The sequence below is a fragment of the Paramacrobiotus metropolitanus genome, unplaced genomic scaffold (genome assembly GCF_019649055.1).
Source record: "Paramacrobiotus metropolitanus isolate TYO unplaced genomic scaffold, Prichtersi_v1.0 Parri_scaffold0000049, whole genome shotgun sequence".
Taxonomy (NCBI): domain Eukaryota; kingdom Metazoa; phylum Tardigrada; class Eutardigrada; order Parachela; family Macrobiotidae; genus Paramacrobiotus; species Paramacrobiotus metropolitanus.
In genome coordinates, this window is record NW_026570269.1 from 222,977 (window position 1) to 243,444 (window position 20,468).

Sequence of the window (20,468 nt, forward strand, 5' to 3'; positions counted from 1 at the left end):
TCAAAATGATTCAAGGAAAACGAACTCTCTTTATGACTCAAAAATTAGTTTGTGACGCAGCGGAGCAGAGTGAGCAGACTATACAGATCGGTTTCTAAATCAAATATTTACGGCAAATTTAAGTCATAAATCTGTAGCATGAATCCGCAGCTACAACAGTCATGACTGGACACGGAAACGTTGCCGATAGTTTTGTTTTGCTTTTTAACCATTCGTTTAATTCTAGAAACGTTAAATAAGAATACAAATTCAAACAAAGTTATCCAGATAAATTCCTTTGTCAATCACCGAGACAGTTTGGTACGAGTAAAAACAGCCCCTTAAAACGACACCCACCCGACACCCAAAACATAGCCGTCCGTAGAAGACCCGCATGAGTTTCCAGTAAATTTTAGAAATTCAAAGCAGTAGTACTATATATTCCACGTAACAATCCGTTGTGCGGCATGCCGAGGAAGCATTGACAAAACATTCAGGCCAATATCACATCATGTCCACTTTTAGTCTCCAGAATATAGTAATCATGGAAGTACATGAGAATGGCCAGTGGCTGACCGACAATCAACGACATCCACACAGCCATGTTACCTAGTGGGCCCTTCATGAAACGCTGCACGAACATGGCGAAGGGGATCTGCATCAACATTCCCATGAAAGCCCATAACCGGAAGATCCCCAGCGGAATACTCACAACGTACTGCAAGAGGAAAAAAATTTTACAACAGGGAAATGCCAACGAATAGGTTCACAGACCCACGTCCAATACGCTGTTAAAATCACACAAGTCACACATAAGTGGACTTTCAGTCTTCGAATCTTCGAAAGATTTTAGAAATCTTGTTTTTCTTTTCGATTATTTTCACAAAATGATTTTGTGCTACACTTTCATTGAAATCTCAAGAATAAACACAAGGAAGTATTGTAATCATCGCAGGTTGAAAGTGCGCCATTTAAACCACACTGGTGCAATTTCAGTGCAAAACCAACCGATCTGCCTGTACGACATACAGAAATATGCAACGTAAACTCAACATTAAATATCCCTCGTAAGACGTACTCTGTACATCCGAATGCGATCATTCTGCAGAACCTATCATTTCTTTTAGCCACCAGCGTTATCATACCTCCTGCCACGTCTTGCATTAGCTTTACGCTTTACCATATTTTTAAAGCCAAACTAAAAAACTTGCTGCCCTGAAAATGTTAACTGTAAGTAGTTGCATTCAGGTGTGATTTTAAACGATTACGTACGTACCTCGTGAAAAAATGCTGACACCAGAAACACGAACAATGCCGCTTGCCACTTCTTAAAACCGTTGTCAAGAAGCGGAACAAACATGTGCCTGTAAAAATTAAAAGGAATGAGGAACCCCATAGTGATTTTTCAAATCCAGCATATGAGTGTTTGGCAACCTAACTCTACGTAAAACAATTTTCAAGCCTGCAAACTGACGAGCAACCCCCACTCACCTCGAGGCCCACCGATGGACCGGCATGTTCCAGTTCCGCCAGAAATCCTGCACCGTTTCCGCGTTCCACCAATCTTTATAGAACTGTCTATCCGCAAAGCGCATCACTTCCGCTATAGCGTTCATTGCCGAGTGGAAAAACAGATAGAATCCAATCAGCCACATGCAATGATTTGGAATCTAATCAAAACGCCTCATGAATACCGCACAACATACATGTAATGGAAATAAAAAATCAACAAAATACCGCCAGCTTTAAGAGACGTTCCATGATTTTCGACCAATCGGAATCGCGCAGGGGTGCCACAGAATTCTGCATGATTGGAAGTAGCCACTGTTGAGCCAGTGCTAATTCCAGTTGTGTCAACAACAACTAAAACATAAACGATATTATAATCCTGGGGAATTAGGTATAAACATAAGTAATCTGGCTTTGACAAAAGTTCTATAAAAGAATTTAAACAGGGTTGGCATTTAAAAAGTTGGCATTCTATCCTGAAGTGAAACCTAATCAGGACACTACGCTGGCACATAACCGCTCAATTTTACAAGCACCTTTAGCACGGTTTGCACACGTTACATTTAAAAAAACCCCCAATTATAAGTATTCTCCTTAATTCAATATATCGGTGCTTGGTCCTCACTGAATACAGTTACTAAAACAGTCAACAGATAGCAGGACACATGCGGGATTCTGGGCGGACAGAGTGCTAATACAGTGGAATACTGTGGGATTCGGAGCTAACAAACGTGTAAACAGGTCTTGGTATCCTGCACACAAGCAACACGTATTCTGCATTTGCTTTTTTGTTTAATGTGGTCTTTCCTTTTAACTGCCGTATTCCACAGTATTTTTACAGTATCCTTCTGTACATCCTTTGGTGTTCCCAATGTACCCTTACGGTTTCCGTCGGGAATCTATCATGCGACACGTTAGATTTCTTGGGTTTTTAACAACTGCTACGGGTAGGGGAACACATGTCGGATTCAAAAAAACAGTGCTCAAAGACGGTGAGTATGGCAAATAAATAAGGTTGTCATAAATACTTGAACCGGCATCTGGCCGCTTCTACGTTGAACAACTAATACGCACTGAATTCATCGAGAGTACATGGTTTGAAAAATATCGTCCATATGCGCACAACAAACGTATGAAAAAGCTCACCAGCAATGTAGCTTACAATTTCGCCAATTCTTTTAGCCAAGTAGACCTTCCTTATTCCAGGCGTTCGTGGATAATTCAGTTCATAGCACAGAGTAGGCGCAGCATAAAAATAATAAATATTCCGAGCCGTCAAATTATCCGGGTAGGCCACTTCCGGTTCATCGTAAGCACCAAAGGAAGCTATGAATCATTCATTTGTTAAGCGGAGAACACAGTCAACAAGAAATGCTCTCTTACAGTTAGACCATTTCTCGCGCAGCTGTTGTGGGTTGCTGTAAGGGTGCTGGAAATGCTCCGGGGAGATCTTCCCCCGCCTGGCCAATCGATACCATCGATTAACCATGACGTAGGATGTTAATTTCATGAATAGACACGAGTAGATGATCATTGTGGTAAAGGCGGCCACTGAAACGATACGTAAAAATAATGTACAGCACTAGTCCACTTCCCTTAATTACGGTCCGCAAAATAAATGCGGAATCTTATTCGGTAGGCAGTTTTTCGGAGACAGTATTTCGGTAAATGTATATACATTTACCGACGATATCAAAATTTTCAATTAAACTGTTTATCCTTTTGTGTAAACACATTTAACTATTAATTCTGCCGTTTGCAAAATTAACAGAAAGCCTTAAAATTCACAACTATGTACTTATGACACTTATGTTATTTATATCAAATATTTATTATTTCTTACGCAGATACGAATGCAGAAACCATACAGCCACAGCGGGAAATATTAAGACGGATGACAGGTTAGCAATCTGCAGGCCGGTTCCCATCCGTTCACTCACAGCACCCTAAAAATATGATAATCCTACACCAGAACTGATAATATGTTCAACGGCCAAAAAGAATTTCGAGAACTTGTATTACTGATAAGAGGCGCTACATTGTATAATGCCATTACTGTATGTGTAACTGCCTTCGAATCGTGTTATATGTAGCATTCGTTATATGTTAAAACTAATTATCGTTTACACTTGGAGAATTTCTCCGCCACACCGAGCAACAATAATAAATTCTGCAACTTGTTCTGAGTTTTGCGATTTTAAATTTTTATCCAAAACTCTAACCAATTACTAATTAGGGAACTAAAAAGAAGGTAAAAACGGCTTTTTACGTACTTGGCACAGTTTTTGCTCTATCTTGAGCGCGATCAATACAAAAATATTGGACGCCATACAAACGGTGAAACAAGGCCATCGATGCGGATCGGCCAAGATGACGGTGATCCACTGAATTGGATCAACAAGAATGCCGTATCTGCAGGCAATATCAGTAGTTAACGCCAGTAACATCTGCGACTAAATAAACTACTCCGCATTACTTCATTACGTTCTCCAATAATAATCGTGCATTTGACAGAATCTGCAAAATAAAACATCGTACGTAAGAAAAAATTAATGCGATCCGAATGCAATACAAAACTGGCAGATTAAATACGTAGAAATAAGTGTAAACACCAAAATGTAAAGAAACAACAAAATGGCAAATGCTCACCAACAAGACGATGCACAAATTTAGGAAACCTCTGTAATTGTTATATCCACTGGCGACACTGAACAGGGACTCCCGGGGCCTGTGGATTCTGTTTCCGGAAAAAAATAAACTGAATATTCCCTGGTAAGATAGGCATAACAAGAAAGCAACCAGCAAAACATGCGATAAGTCATACAAGATATAGTGTGCATAAATGATAAATAAATACTGCTGAACGATCGTAATAATTGATTTCATTTCACCAAATTGTACTCGCCAGTTGTAGATTTTATTTTGACGCTACAAAATGTTTCAAGCCAAAAGCTACTACGCATGCAAACAAACTAGCAGTATTAATATTATTCCTGTTGTAATATAAATTCAACTGACAATCAGTCAGCAGCTAACTACCGCATTTTTTATTCGGTAACATTTGGAGAATCGAAAAAACGTTTTAAGGATCCAACGCCACCAGAAAACGTGAGCGTCTGTCAAGACATCAGACCACTTACGGCTTGTCAAAGATTCGGAATCTGGGCTCGCTGTCATCTTTCTGCTGGTTTTCTTCCTCTTGGCTGACTTCCGCTTGTCCATTCGGAACCGTCGCCTCGTCAGAACTGGAGCTATCGAGGTTTTCCTCCGATTTTTGAGATTTACCTACGAGTTTTCGCTGCATCGTGGCGAAGGTAGAGGACGTTTTACACAAAGTAGTCCGTGCGCAAGAACCGCCAAGGTTGACTGGATGAGATCGCACAGTTCCGACGCGAAGCGAGATAGTTTCAACTGGAATGCTGCCAAGATTCCCGTTCAAGATAGTAAATTAAAAACACCGAAGGATAAGTTGCACAAAATAAAATGCAAACTGATTGTGAGATGACGCTTCTGGCATTGCTAGTGCGTATTCGGGAGTTTTGCAAAACGGAAGAACAATAAAGCAAAACAAAAGAAGGAGTCAGACGGGAATCTAGCTTTTCAGAACGGGTGAGACATCACAACATTACAGTCTCATAATTTGTTTTCCGGAAAAATTGAAAAACGTAAATACAAGTAAAAGTTGCAACAGCGGTTTTGTCCGTAACAACGAGGGCCAAAGGCGAAATCAAGACAAAATCTTCCGGTGGGCTGGCTTAGTAAAAACGGAACACAAGATGCGCTGCTCGTGGCGGTCACAAACACTTTTACTGAACCTTAAGACTTTCTGCCACAGTGTGGTGGTTTCATGAATTGCCGCTGTTGTTTGGGCCTCTGAGGAGTAACACGAGTGGATTTTCCGGTACTGTAATCAATGTAATGGTGAAACTTGAGTAGCTTCTCAGGTTACTTTTTCATTCGCCACCTTTGCTGGCGTGAATATTTTTCTGTTTGATTTAACCAAAATATTGTTGAATTTGTGAATTTACTATCTGAAAATGTTCAAAAAAGATGTTTGGCGCGCTGGTGCCGTTGACGTTTTGGTGGAAACAAACGGGATCCGCTCACTCCACCATGGATTTATCGCCGACATGGATCCCGAACACCTCGTGATTGATTTCGGGTTCCCCGGTCACCGTTCCGATGTGATCCCTTTTAGCAAGTGCAGAGATCGTGGCTACACCGATAGCATTTTTGTTGGAAACAAAGTACGAGCGTTGTCTCAGCGATCGGCGGACCAGCCGTGGCGCTGGTATCCAGCAAAGCTGCTCGCCTACGAGAGGCAGGAGTTCGCGTTTGTTGAAATGGAAGTGGATGGGGTGCTGGTTCGAGATGTCCTGCCGACGGACCGAGTGGAGAATGCGGTTGAACTGGAAAACTTCCAGTCTGAAATGCGGACTTACTACAAATATAGTGTTGAGTTGCCCAACGACCAAGAACTGATTTCTTTAACTGAACGTCCACGATTCGGAATCTGGTGGAACCGGGAAGCAGATACTATTGCGGTGAAGCGTATCGCTGGAACATTGAGCTACCTTACTGTGAACGAGACAATGCTCTCAACAACGCAGTGCGTAAGTGAAAATGCGGTTACCCGTGGTGCACGGGACATGGCGGTATCCATAACTTGAATTGAAATGACGTCACCAGGGTTCATCAGTTGTTAGTTCCACTCCTGACACAGATTATCTCATTTGCTAGATTTTGTAATTTTGTCCCTTGTCATAAATCAAATAATTACGTGATTCCAAGGCAGTGTGAGCTTTGTGAACTTGGTAATAAAATGAAAGATGTCCTAATTGTATAATTTCAGACCAGCTTTCTTCATGCCGTGCGTGGCCTGTTAATCGGACCTGATGAATGGAAACCGGCCAAGCGACCCTTCCAGGCAGCATTTCCTCATGGTATTTGCATTATGGTGTTGCTTGCTTGTTTCGTTATGGAATGATGTCAATGCATTTTGGGGTAGGTAAGAAAAGGTCAAAGTCTGAAGTGTTAATGCCCATGGCTCTGCCACCTGCGAACATACAGGGATTCACTATTGCTGATGTGTTGCCGGAAGTTGTTCTTGAAATTTTGAGCGATATCGATATAACAAACCAGCAGAGGTGCCGTCGAGTCTGCCGAACCTGGAACCATTTGCTTACCAGTCCTGTGGTGATCAAAATTGACATTGACAATCTTCCGATGCGTTCTCCTGCCGTGTTCGGCAGTGGTTGTCAGCGCGAAAATGTGCATATACCCTTATCACTCTGTAAAACGGCCGGCCCAGCTACCAAAGTTTTAATCATCACCGGACAATATTTTGGCAAATGGCAGTATGCACCTTTTCGTTCCGTAACCGCCATGTTGAAAGCTATGAACGTGTTCGTTCCGATGATTGTGATTAACCGGCGCACAATTTGGGCTAGCGATCTGTTGGAGTATTCCGATCCGCTCCGGGTGTACTTGCGTCCCGAATGGCTTGATGTTTGTGGCAAGCTGGCTTTGATAAACGTGGATGTGCGGGCTTTGGTGGAATCGCAGGACCGCCTTCCGGTCGTACCGGGGTTTCCAGTTATTTTTAAATGCGACCGCCTTCTCGAGAATTCTTTTGGAGTGAAGCTGAAGCCAGCCAATATTGTTCTCGATGCGATGAACACGAAGTCTTTGCTGGATGCGTTGGATGGTCTGTGTCCGGAAATGAGCAATCAGGATTTGCGATCAATGGAGACCGAATTGGCGAAAAGATTACCGCAATCAGATGAGCTTGTTCTGCAGGTGGGTTGATGTCTAGGGTAGACGAGCTTCTGAATAAGTGGCACTGCATAGTGCGCCGTACCTACTCGTACATTGTAGTAGTCCAGTGAGACCGATACTACACACAAAACAGGCTCTTGCTCTCAGCGTTCGTTGTATGTTAGTGCACGAAATGTTATCGTTTTTTTGTCTCGATTTCTCCTTGATGCTACATGATCGAAACTTGCAGGTGTTGAGAAAGTGGCAGTTGGATGATCCCTTGTTGGCTCCAGAGCAAAATGGCTCATTTAAATGTCCAAAGTTAACCTCTTTAAGGAAAATCACCTTGTACGCACTGCAATACCGTCTCCGTCCCCGACCGACAGGAGGCGTACAGGTCAATGGCATGAACTTTCAACTCCCATTTTGACTTGACCTGTTTGATCTTGAATGCGACCTGTATTGGGATGCAGGTTCCGGTGTTAAACTTGTCGGCTTCTGGTTACCAGTGTGTTTGTCCACAGATTTACGCACCTTTGCACGGCTTGCGCCTGGTTGATAGAATCTAGAAATACTAGTTTGGATACTCTATTGTCGGCTTTACCGCTTTAGTATGAAAATACGCGCTTTACTTGTTTAAAATTGTATAAAAGTTGTCTTGTATAAAATATATAAATGCGTGTATAAAGTGCTTGCTTGTATAAAAGTTGTCGGCTTTAAGTGGTGCTTTGAATTTTTTAATTGTTTTGTGAATTCTGCGTACCTTTATGGAAATAATCAACGGCTGCCCTGATGAACTTGTTCCTTTAAACGATAGCGCATGGCTGGAATGGCAACTAAAGTGAACTAACCATAAGCTTCTGTTGATCGATGTCTTGATGTCCATTAAAGCAACATTTGAACAATTAGTCAACAATCTCGTAAGGATGGATGTCGTGCAGATCGGATGGATGAGTGTTTTCATGATAAAGGACACAAAACCAATATAGAATGGTCAAGATCTTCGTATTTTTTTCTGAACTCTCTTAAGTTGTTTCGTACATGTACATTTGCTTATCAGTTTGCTATGTCGCGAAAGCCGAAACAAGACAGTAAAACACTCCGTCCGTAAGTCATAAAAATAATACCACTGCCGCCTGCACTCTATACAGAATAGAGAGTACAGTAGTACACTGTATATAATATTGTAGTATTATTGTAGCGCGTTTTGTATAAAGTATGTACATAATCACTACATATCCATAGCTCAGTGTTCACATGGCTTCCTATTGTTTCGTCCACCATTCATTTTGTCCACCATTCATTTTGTCCACCGTTCATTTTGTCCACCATTCATTTTGTCCACCGTACGTTTTGTATACACTGTAAGCGTACTGCAGTGCAAATCGAATTCCTTGACGTGATACGTCGCGTGAACGAGTTCGATTTATGCGGCCCACAGCGCACACTGAACTGCAACTGCAAACTTAGGCCTTGGCTCAAATTCGAACCGTATCTCGCTACGGTACGGTAGCTCCACCGCACGAAGTAGCTGCTTGCAGTTGCCACGCCTGCAGGTACAGTTCTCCAAGCCACCTCGTGCGGTGGAGCCACCTACCGTAGCGAGATACGGTTCGAATTTGAGCCAAGGCCTTACACTAGTGTCTTAAGTCAAACTGGCTTCTTACAACCAGTAAGGAAACATAAGAAAACAAAAAACCTAAGAATAAACAAAAAGACGTGCGAAGATATAAGAAAACGTAGGGAAACATAAGAAAAGGAGAACATTAGACTTAAGAAACCTAAGAAACCACAAGCTGGAGAACATAAGAAACATAAGAAAACCATAAGAAAACATCATCAAGCTTAAAAATTCTTAGGCGAACAGATCAATACAGCCTAATCGTTCAATACAGTTTTGTGTGGTACAAGCAGATTGGCAGGGACAAGTCCTGAGCGCTTTCACGGTCGGGTTCTGCCAGCATCCGCCACTGGAGGCTCTCTAGCACCCGTGTAACATCTCACTTCGCCATACTCATCTGCTGGATCTGATTCGCCTTGTTCATCCGTCTCTCATATCATGGAGTTGAATCGGTTCCTGAATTCATCCCGCGGAGAAGACTTCGTCGGCCCTGTTGGCGGGAAGCTCGGTGTTTCTGAACGTTGTGCTCGATGTGATCTGGGGCGAGTATTAACCCAAGGCGCTTCGGCGCATTTTCGCCATTCAACCAGTGACCTAGTTGGTGCAGCGTTCGGGGATTCTGCTGTTTTTGCTTTTGGGAACGGTGAGGTTGGAAACCGTGGATGTGCGCTCGGGAGCCGCGCTGACTCCGAGACCTGCCGTCGCTTGCATACGTCATTTTCGCATTCCGGATTCATGCGGCCTGAGGGTGGGGAGCCTGGGGTTTCTGGATGTTGTGCTCGATGTGATCTGGGGCGAGTATTAACCCAAAGCGCTTCGGCGCGTTTTCGCCGTTCAACCAGTGACCTAGTTGGTGCAGCGTTCGGGGGCTCTGTGTTTTCTGTTTTCGGGGACGCATGGATGTTCATTCTGGAAGCTGTCGTTTCGCTCACATTGGACCGTGGAGTGGATCTCCCCGAACCCTCTGGATGGGTGGATGGGACGTGGAGGTGTAAATTCGGAGTCTCTGTGTGTCATGCCCGATGGGATCTGGGGCGAGTATTACCCCAAAGCGCTTCGGCGCGTTTTCGCCATTCAACCAGTGATCTAGTTGGTGTGGCTTGTGGAGATTCTGAGTTTTATGCTGATATTGTTTTGTCTGACTGTCTTTAGTGTTCGGTAGATTTACGAATGTTACACGTTGTCTTTGTCATGCTATCATCGTACTTCACTGTACTTGTACTGTTGCTGAATTAAAGTCAGTATAGCAGTCAATTAAGCTGTAAGACACGTTGTAAGCGGATGGTGGACGAAATGAATGGTGGACAAAATGAATGGTGGACAAAATGAACGGTGGACAAAATGAATAGACACGGTTCACATCGTGTCACATTCGTGTGTGCACTGTACAGACATGCAGAGTTTGTTTTGACATGCATTCTGCCTTTTTAAAGATTTCTCATTTGTTTTGGAAACAGGTGAAACTTGTACGTATTATCGTTTTTTCAATATTGGAACAGTCGTTTTGGAAGGTGTAATCTGGTCGACTGTATTGGTTTTAAATGTCTCGTAATCGTCACGATACTTGACCGTACTACACTTATTTTGAGCGAAAGGTATGATTATCTTACAAAACAGATGCATTTCAGGGTTTGCGAAAGTTTTGCAGTTTGTTACGTACTGTATGTTGCCCTTTTTGGCGTTCCGTAGTGTAACTTGTGTTGCATCCACATTCACAATCACACAACGATCTGTTTCTTCGATCTTCTGCGCTGTTTGACGCTAGCAGACTGCGGAGCACTGTAGCGCTCTTTAACCTGTGGTGTGGATTCAGTGCATATCTGTCGGTTGTCATTGCAGTCTGCCGCAATGTCCGACGAGAACGACGGCGCCCGCAGTCCCCCCAGTCCAGGCATCTACACACGCCAGCTGGCCCATGCGCCCGTCTTCCAGTTCGAGCCGCTGACACTGACGACGGTGGACAGTGGGGATGCTGGGGAGGACAGCACCGACGCCGTGGGTGTCAGCACCATTTCGGGCAGTGTGGCGGCGGGCGAGCGGACGTTGCCCATGTCCAGCAGTCCGTTCGGGGGCGCTGGGGCCGTGCCCGAGATTCCGGATATTGTGTCCAGCAGTAGTGGATCAGCACGCTTCAGTATCGGCGGATCTTGGGGCTCCAGTCGATCGAGTCGGGACTCCAATAACGGGGAAGCTGACTATCAGGTGGGATTGCTCGAGTGGTTACGTCATTCACTCCACGTTCTGATTCAGCGTTTTGTTCTCGCAATAATATTACATGAGCCATTAGCCGAAATCTAAATCAGACTTCACAAGGTGCTAGTTTGCTCCGCATCCTGGGTTTGCTTTCGAAAAAGGCAGTTTCCGTTTTTCAAAAATGTTCGACTAAAGAATTCTGTTCAGAGTTCTTTTTGATTTGTATTGCACGAATATTGTAATTCTGGAAGTGTACCTCCTGCTGCATTTACGTTAAAATTAATTACTGTACCATTATTTTCAACTTATGTGAGTGTTAATATTTTTCTATCGGTATCCGAAACTTCATTTTGTCAGAGAAGAAAAATAATGAAAGTGTGCCTTCGGTTTGCAGAACATTGGCTCAGAAAGCGAACCAGATTTGGTGTACGCTTATGACGATGCCGATGTGTTGTCGGTGGAGCTGGGTGGTAAGATGACTGTAGATTATCTCGCTTGGGAACATTTTTGAATGGCAATTTTTGTGCAGAATTGTACAGCTATTCCGAAATTGGTGATTTCCTTCTAACGGAACATGCTTTCTTTGATATCTGGACTAACTGGTGTTCCGGCCGTCAGTTTGAAAACTGCGGAGAAATCAGACTCTCGAACAGCGGATCGTTAGACAGTCCTGTCAAAATCGGTAAACATCTCCGTATTTGCTGCACTTGACGAAAACTTTTTATACCTTGCGCTCTACATTAATTATAAATTTTTCGTAGAATATGCATGGGATTTTTTGAATGCCAAAGAAAAGGACTGCTTTGCTGAGTTTCTTCTGGAGCAGTGCGAGCGGTCGGAGCCGGCCGTTCGGAATAAAGTGCTAAAAGCGGTACTGCATCTTCTTCAAGGTACTTTGGCAAGATGATGTATAATTTTAAGGTACTTCACGTGTTTCCGAACAAAACTTGCAGACTGATATTGTGTAGGCTGTTTTGTGATTCCGCATGGTCCTGACGTTTTGCAAGTCGGTCGTGACAATGCTTTCCGATTCTACCGTCTTGGAGCGCTCCAGACTTTTGTCCAGCTGTTGTTTTTGGAAGCTGAGTGCGTGTTCCATGAAACCATTATTTTATTTCTCCCTCCTTAATGAGGTTTTGTCGTTTAGTGCTCCGCGAAATCTGCTTCGCACGCCGGCTCTTTCCATTGCTGATAGTCATAATCTCCGCATTATCTGCAACATTCTCTATCACATGATTGAACTGATTCGTACGCCAAGCACAAAGGATACTCCTATGGATATTCAGCTGCGAACGGATTTTGCGGACGACCTCGGCAGCGTGGTTTTCGGGAAGACTATCTTTATTGGCCACCTGTTTGATCTTTTTATGCGCTACGCCAGTGGTCTAGCTCCGCATTTTCCTCTAAAGAAAATACTGTTATTGATTTGGAAAACTCTTCTGGTACTATTCGTTTTATTGGAAATATTTTTGGATGGTTAAGAGCGCAGGTTTTGACAGATGACATGTGGCGGTGCTGATGAATTAAGGAGAGTAAAGAACGTTGCCCGAAAGAAAGCCGGACTTCCTCCCGTTACTGAAGATACCCTGGAAGTGGCCAAGCGTCTTCGCGCATGCACCCCGCCGCTTTCGGTTTCGGACATGATGGAAGGTGGGAAGGGCCGGCAAGCGCGGTCTCTCGCGAAATACAAAGTTAGTATAAAATCATGTTTACCTGGATTTTGTTAGCCTTTCTCATTTTATCTGCATCTTCTCGTTGGATGTTGCAGTGGATTTGAAACTTTTCGCAGACATGCGGCTTTTTCGATAATTCCTGTGTTTTGCATCGCCGCATTTTTAAGATAAGGTTGTATGTTTGTCGTGCGACAGTTTTTACGACCTTTGTGTACTGTCTTTGAAGTGTTTACTTTATTGTTTTGGCATCATTGTCATTTAGGGGCAACCGGCGAAGGATGCTGATGGAGCGTTCTGGTTCACGAATGTTTCCGAAAGCGACGATCCACCCGGCATAGATGCCACACTGGAAGATCGTGACGATAAAGAAGACCTGGAGGTGAAGCACATTGAACATCCAACAAAGCGGACCGATTCGCATCCGGAAGCATTTACGCCTCGCCCCGAAACTGTGCTGTCCAAATGTCTTCCATGGACACCGAAAATTCGAGAGGAAGATATTCATCGGTTTATCTATCTGTCGCGGGAGAAGTATGTGGGTTTAAATTTACCAGAAGATACCCGGACGTTGATTGGATTACCTAAACCGATTGAAGAGAGTATTCAAGTCATGCAGAAATATGTTTACACCTCCTCAGCGATGTGCAGACTCGCAAGGAGGAAGGAATTTCTAAGTATCCCATGTCACAGGTAATTCTGCTAGCGACTTGCTGTTGTGGTAGTGGATAAGGCTTCGCTGATTATCGAAGCTTTTGTGAGTGTTTAATATCTTTAATTTCCGATTACGCGAATAAAAAAATTTAACAAAGTGCAGTGTGCTTAACCTTAGATTTACTTGGTTGAATTATCTTTGAGTATTCATGGGTCGGCAAGAATTAGTAATTTCCTTTAAGTCACAATTCTCAGTTTGTAATAATTCTGTACTGTGTGATACCGCCATCGACTTGTGACTTTAAGCACCAACATTATTTTTATGTTAAGCACCAATTAACATAAAAAATAATGTTAAGCACCAATTAACATAAGCAGCACTAATTAAGCACCGACACCAACATTTTGTTTTCCAGCCAGGTTTAAAATCCCATGCTAGATGTCATCCTAGCCGGATATGGGCTGCCTGCACTGACTCAAATTAAATTAAATTAAATGTACGAGTACAGTCTGTAACAGTCACGTCGTTCGAATTCATTAGTGTCGCACAGTATAATGTTGACTGCTAACCATAAAGTTGTTTGAATTAAAGAAGGAGGATGTTTTTGAAGAAACTCCTGTGGAACGTATTTACCAGGCATTGCTCCCACAAATTGGAAACCAAATTGTACGCCAGTGAGTATGTGCTGCTGTTCGTTTTTTTATGTCTGAGTTTTGCAGATCGGACTACTGAAGGTGTTACTGGCTTGCTCACCAACAAGCAAACCCAAAACAGAATCTCTGAATGTTCTCACTGACGTGATGCCTGAGACGATGCCGTAAGAGTTTCGTTCAGCATGTGATATGTACTCATTTTTCCAGAATCTTAAATTCGTATTGCATTTTGCATTTTGGCCATAAATAAGCGCACATACCATTGATTTTTCATTGTTGAGAAGTGGCACTGTGGCAGGGATTTTGGACTAGTTCTTTATTGTGGTTATAGCACAACGATGATCCAAACAATGAAAATGGGAATGGATACCAACCGGCATAAGGAAATCATCGTTAAAGCTATAAGCAGTACGATATTGTTGTTGTTAAAGCATTTTAAAATCGGCCACGTTTATCAGGTATGGATAAATTGGTACCTTCCGGAATGGAGCGGTTTTTGTAGCTAATTTTACGTGAAGTGTTTAAAAATCGGTAAATATTTTTTGCAGTTTGAAACGGTGTCTCAGCATCTGGTTATGGCTAACTGCATGGCGCTGATACTCAAATTTTTGAACCAAAATATCTTGGGATATGTTTTGGCACGTAATGAGTAAGTAAATACTGAAATAAACTAGAATGTTCTCTGTGGCACTGCATTTTTTAATTGAGTTTCTGCTTTTCCTTTTCAATTTTTTGTTTCGTAAACGTTTTTAGGCATGATTTTTCTGTTTGTATAGGATCCCAGTCTTGAGCTATCCATCGATGTTGTTTATGGCAAGCTACGAACTGACCAAAGAGGATATGGAGGCATCTGACCAGAGCTTGTCGTGGCGGAACCTGCATTCGTGTATTAATCTAATTCGAATTCTGAATAAAATTGCCAAATGGAAACGTTCGAGGATTCTCGTACTGGTTTTGTTCAAATCGGCGGCCATTTTGAAAAGAGCTCTCCGTATTCGTCATCCTGTGATGCAGCTGTATACACTGAAGGCTTTAAAAATACAGTCTAAATTTCTTGGACGGCAGTGGCGCCGGTTGAATATGAAAACCATGTCGGCCATTTATGAGAAAGTCCGCCATCGGTTAATGGATGATTGGGCGTATGGAAATGGTAAGTATAACCTTTGCATAATTTGCGTTTCTATGTGAGCATCACACAGACACAACAATGTTTTTGTTAATATTGAAAATCACAGAAAGCTTCACCGTTTCCATTTTTTATCTCCTATTGAAACTTGATTCCTCTGGTTTTTATAGTTCCCGAGCACGAAGTGAAGAAGGTGGACTGCCAGTTAGAGGAGCGAAAGATGCGCGTGACCCTGGATATTTTTAATAATCGCCGCTATCATGATCTCCTTCGTCCCAGTGTTGCTTATGTTCAACCAGGTTTGGAAGAATTTCAACCGGTGGATTCGTCTTTGTCCCGGGCGTTGTCCATGCGTGTCCGGCTGCCTGTGCATTTCCATATGGACTACGAGGGCTGGTTGGAACGAGAGGTTTTCCAGTCTGAAATCGATTGGGATCAGCTCATTGATGCTCGATATATCGGTTAAGATATGCGCTTTGTCGATTATGGTATGTCTGTTCACCGTCTGTTGATTGGTATACTTCCTGTTACTGCCCTGGGTTTTTTCTTTTTGTTTATACGTTACCGTAAGTTAATTATAATTTTCATCCTATCTTGTGACCTTTCAGAAATTCAGTTACCTTATTGTAAAAAGACAGTTTTTCCACCTGTATTTTATTGTGTGCTAGTCTGTCTTGATAAAGTTTATATTGTATAGTTTCGCTTTGGCTCACTCCACCAAATGAAAAACGTTAATTATTTTGCCGTATGCCCAATATAATCACGAGCAGAAATGCCCCGAAAAGTGAATATCCGCTGCTAAGTGTGTTTATAATTTTACATTAGGAGTTGGTGTGATAAATATAAATTTTAAGTAATACTGGGAATGAGCAAGTCTGTCACTACCTCGTAAAACTGCAAACCCGGTTTAACGGTTACCGGTGTAGTGACCTATGGTAGTCATCATATTGTTGATTTGCTGACCTATGGAACGAATCAGAAGTAGAAAACTATTCCGCAGACTGGCTGTAATGATTTTTGTGCAGCCGATTTTGTCATTTTTGTGAACACTTTCAGATAATTTGAGATTACAGTCTGCACACATCATTTGTATCAGGCAAATCGGCGAAATCGCTGAAATAGCCACATTTGTTGGCTACTGCCCCGTGAGTCAGTTGGGCAATTTTATACCGGATTCGGTATAGAGCGTGTGTGTGTTCAGTGAGGGAATTTGGTCAGCTGAATCACTCGCCTTGGTACGAAGTTCTCAAGTCTATTTTCATTTTTGAAGTTTCTAAAACTGCATCGAATTTCTGAAAACTGTTGGACAGTGGACGCAGGTGTAGCATTAGTGTTCTTATGACGCGCTAAATTGATAATATATTTATCACAGTTCATACTTCATATAGTTTTATTCGTGCACATAAATAAGTAGTTAGTACTCTGTAGTACACTTACAAATTCGGGAATGCTGAACATTACGGTTTCCACCCGTGCAGTAAACTTGGCGCTGTATTTCTTGTTGCTGGCCATACTGGTTCACTGGAAATGCTATTTCACTGTTTTGTGCATTTGGCTTAATCTCCTCTTTTGGAACTCATCATTCAACAAATTTGATGGCTTTTTACCGGAAAGAATTGCCATATTCAGACGACGAGAGTGCAGGTACTTTAAATTTTGCATGATCTGAAATCAGAAAAAGATTATTTACGAGTATATACTGATGACACGTTGTAAGCATCCTATGAATTAAAATATGTAATAGTGCTCAACTTCTGCCGTATGTATTGTACACTGTATGACAGTTACTGCTTTATGCCTTTACCAGCAGGTAATAACATGCATTTGCCTATTTCGGTTTTCGTTATCTTGTTTTTTCCGTCATTCGACTGCATGAGTATGGTCGGCTATGCAGCCGATTTTCTTCTGAAACGTGGAAACATGAAAACATGTTGTTTATAGAGCGTTCAAAGGTGTCGTGGCCGTGGCCATCCAGACCTTCTTACGGGCTAAACGTAATCAGTCGATATCCCGAGTTGTCGAAACTGCTGTTCAGAGATATGGAAAAAAAGCCATTTTTCGCTACGATGGCAAAGAGTGGACACTGGAGGAAATTGATCAGTACGCCAACCAAGTTGCACACTATTTCTCCACGGTGGAAAAACTGGAGAAAGGCGAATGTGTGGCGCTTTTGGCTACCGCATGGTAAAGGTCAAACTCCAACATAAATGCACGTGGTTCATGTTGGACGTTACGCAACGCTAGAAGAATCTATCATTTCGAAAAACTTGTTTTCAATATGATCAGGGATTTTTTATAATTTTATGGTGTTGGTATTTTTATAGTCCTCAGTATGTGGCAATTTGGTTGGGATTGAATAAAATTGGCTGCATTACCGCGCTCATTAACTGCAACCTGAAAGACGAACCGCTGCGCCATGCCATCACCGTCGCCAAGTGCAAAGCAACCATTGTAGGTGTGGATTTGTTCTCCACGTATTGGCGTTGTGAATCAACTTCCCGGTGTACGGACCATGGTTTTCTCCGAAGGAAAGATACTTCCAAAAACCTTGCCGGCTACGCAGTTTGAATTATTCCTGGTTCGATAAGGAGATTGAGAAGATGCTGAAGACCAAGCCGGTAGTGGACAATCCACCGGGATATTTCGATACAGTTTGCTATATTTTTACTTCGGGAACTACCGGCTTACCGAAACCCTGTGTGATAACTTCGCATCGGATGTATGCGTATATTATATCGCACCATTATATTCTAGACGTCCGAAGCGACGATGTTCTGTATTGCACACTGCCGCTGTATCACAGGTCAGTATTTAACGAAATTCAAAGTGGCTTTGTAAAGTGTACACTGTACAATACAGTATAGACCTGCAACTGTTTGCTGCACGCTACTAATATTGAAAAGAAACTTTTATTCACCTTAGTTGTCGAACCATTTTTTTAATCGATCGAAAACTTCATAATTCCTTAATTACTTTTCGTGATAGTTCAACTGCTCTGTATTATTGCGAAATAGATAGACGAGCATGGTCTGGCTAGATGAAGGCGTGTGCGAGTGCCAAAAGGTCAAGGTTTATGATCTATATCGTGAGCGTTCACAAATTCGTTGTACCGCGCACCATGGTGAGAAAGAACAAAGTTCAGAAAAACTTACGTTGGTATGCTGAGACTTTGTCTTGTTTAGATGCCGAGCAGAGTGGAAATAAGTCATAATATTTGAGCTATAGTTTTAAATTTGATTATGTGGAAAGCCAGCTTGTTTTGTTAACACGCTGCTGTCATCTGGTTAATATAATTTATATCGCTGTATAATATACGAGTACAATGACGTAGAATGGTGTACGTTTGTTATTTATTTTGTGTTTTTTTTAGCGCTGGAGGAGTTGTTGCCGTAGGTCAGGGTTTGATATTTGGCACGACGGTTGTGATGCGAAAACAATTTTCGGCTTCAAAATTTTGGCCGGACGTGGTCAAGAATAAATGCACCGTGGGTTGTATTACTTTAACGGAGTTCGTAACGATATTATCGGTATTTCTAAAGGTTTAGTTTTGCAGGCATTCCAGTATATTGGTGAACTGTGCCGATATCTGCTAGCGCAACCATTTCATCCCGCCGAAAAGGAGCACTCGCTTCGCTTAGTTTACGGTGTCGGTCTGCGTCCGCAGATTTGGCGGGAATTTGCCGGGCGTTTCAGTATCCCGCGCATCATCGAATGCTACGGCTCCACGGAAGGCAATACCGGCTTCACCAACATTGATGGTAGGCCGGGCGCGGTGGGCTTCACATCGCGCATCGTGGAAGCGGTCAAGAAACAGTTCTTCATCAAAGTGGACGCCGTCACCGGGGAACCGATTCGGGACGCTGAAGGCTTGTGCATCCGGTGTAAAGCCAACGAACCCGGAGAACTAGTGGGTCAGATCACGAGCGGGAAGTTCAATTCATTTGACGGATATTTGCAAAAAGACGCGACACAGAAGAAATATATCGAAAACGTGAAAAAACCTGGGGATGTGTATTTTCGAAGCGGGGATATTATGGTGTACGATGACCTGGGCTATGTGTATTTTATGGACAGAATCGGTGATACGTATCGATGGTAAGTTTTGGATTTGGATGGCTGGATGACAAAATTGCGTAATGTAATTCGTTGACAGTTTTCTCAACAAAGCGTGCATTATTCTCTTGGAAAGCATACACTTTGTGTGTACCAAGTGCTCATACTAACACATTTATTGCAGGAAAGGTGAAAATGTGTCGACATCGGAAGTGGAAGGTGTAATAAGCCGGTTGTTGGATGATGTCAACGTGGCCGTTTTTGGCGTAGAAATCCCGGGTAAAACCCTTAATCTACTCGAATTTTGTGGTACTAATAAAATTGAGTATGTGTGTCGATGTGCCGATTTATTTTACCAGGTTGCGAAGGACGGGCGGGCATGGCCTGCATCGGGTGCAGTGACGCCAGAATTGATTTGCGTACGCTTAGTGAGCAAGTAACCAAACGCTTGCCGGCGTATGCCCGTCCATTGTTTTTGCGGTTCTTATGTGAATTAAGCACAACAGGTAATAACTTCAGTTTCTAAAAAATCAAATAAATCAGATTCGATTCTTTCTTTGTACTTTTGCCGTTTAGAATGATTGCAAATGTGTGATCATACGAATATGTTTTAGGTACGTTTAAAATCCAAAAAGCCGCTTTGAAAGACGACAGTTACAACGTGACTCGAACCGCTGATCCTGTTTACTTCTGGAGTAATAAATCTGCGAATTACGAGAAACTCCATTCCGAGCAATACGAAGAAATACTACGAGGGCGAATCCGATTCTGATTAGAAATAGTTTTGACCACTATTGCGAGACAGTACTGCTGTTTTTGTACATACCTATTTATAGCAACCTTGTCATTTCGCAAAAGGAAACATCTAATTCGCACTAGTTATTGTGTTGTTTCAAGTTGTTAACATTAGGAAAATTGCAAAATTGGTTCAAATGGGGACCAAATTTGTTGCATTGAGCTGTACGAAACTATGAAGATCGCTATTTCCATGAGCACCACCTCGCAGAAGTATGCCGTTGCTTACGCAGTTGACCTTTTCGGCATCTATTCGTTTTAAACCTCTCTTACGTTCGTTCTTCGTTTTACAAAATCTAGAATTTTTTTGTATCCGTATACATATAATCCTAAATCTGCTTGCACGATGTTGATTTTGCATATGCTTGACACACGCGACAAACGCTTATCATCAGATCGGCTAGAGTAGCCGGCGTGCGCGATTACGATGCCGTGCATTGACACAACGTCGCCGTTT

At 42.5% G+C, this 20,468-nt stretch overlaps 4 protein-coding genes across 4 annotated transcripts; 3 read left to right on the forward strand and 1 right to left on the reverse strand.

Moving 5' to 3' along the window:
* Positions 1–151: 151 nt before the first annotated feature.
* On the reverse strand, positions 152–5,179 carry LOC129592061 (diacylglycerol O-acyltransferase 1-like). The gene is made up of 11 exons (XM_055488006.1): positions 4,629–5,179; positions 4,138–4,225; positions 3,965–4,005; positions 3,762–3,900; positions 3,332–3,434; positions 2,872–3,039; positions 2,651–2,814; positions 1,717–1,842; positions 1,471–1,649; positions 1,256–1,343; positions 152–697 (listed from the first exon to the last, which is right to left on the reverse strand). Exons 1-11 carry the CDS (start codon positions 4,790–4,792, stop codon positions 473–475), a joined length of 1,485 nt encoding a protein of 494 aa, XP_055343981.1. The 5' UTR covers positions 4,793–5,179; the 3' UTR covers positions 152–472.
* Positions 5,180–5,418: 239 nt separating this feature from the next.
* On the forward strand, positions 5,419–8,132 carry LOC129592012 (uncharacterized). Its single transcript, XM_055487952.1, has 4 exons — positions 5,419–6,101; positions 6,341–6,431; positions 6,497–7,287; positions 7,496–8,132. Exons 1-4 carry the CDS (start codon positions 5,526–5,528, stop codon positions 7,673–7,675), a joined length of 1,638 nt encoding a protein of 545 aa, XP_055343927.1. The 5' UTR covers positions 5,419–5,525; the 3' UTR covers positions 7,676–8,132.
* A 2,130-nt stretch (positions 8,133–10,262) lies between these two features.
* Positions 10,263–15,901, forward strand: LOC129591946 (striatin-interacting protein 1 homolog). The gene is given in 16 exon segments (XM_055487836.1): positions 10,263–10,461; positions 10,706–11,068; positions 11,454–11,529; positions 11,589–11,741; positions 11,821–11,949; positions 12,028–12,145; positions 12,207–12,501; positions 12,559–12,750; positions 12,995–13,361; positions 13,364–13,422; positions 13,976–14,050; positions 14,104–14,201; positions 14,369–14,495; positions 14,586–14,686; positions 14,814–15,187; positions 15,334–15,901. Coding segments are annotated over 15 exon segments (2,814 nt in total). The 5' UTR covers positions 10,263–10,461; positions 10,706–10,714; the 3' UTR covers positions 15,630–15,901.
* A 259-nt stretch (positions 15,902–16,160) lies between these two features.
* LOC129591947 (long-chain fatty acid transport protein 4-like) lies at positions 16,161–20,192 on the forward strand. Its single transcript, XM_055487837.1, has 9 exons — positions 16,161–16,807; positions 17,105–17,347; positions 17,488–17,664; positions 17,697–17,966; positions 18,534–18,648; positions 18,717–19,258; positions 19,401–19,495; positions 19,576–19,722; positions 19,831–20,192. The coding sequence occupies exons 1-9, from the start codon at positions 16,611–16,613 to the stop codon at positions 19,986–19,988; spliced, it is 1,944 nt and encodes a 647-aa protein (XP_055343812.1). The 5' UTR covers positions 16,161–16,610; the 3' UTR covers positions 19,989–20,192.
* Positions 20,193–20,468: the final 276 nt, after the last annotated feature.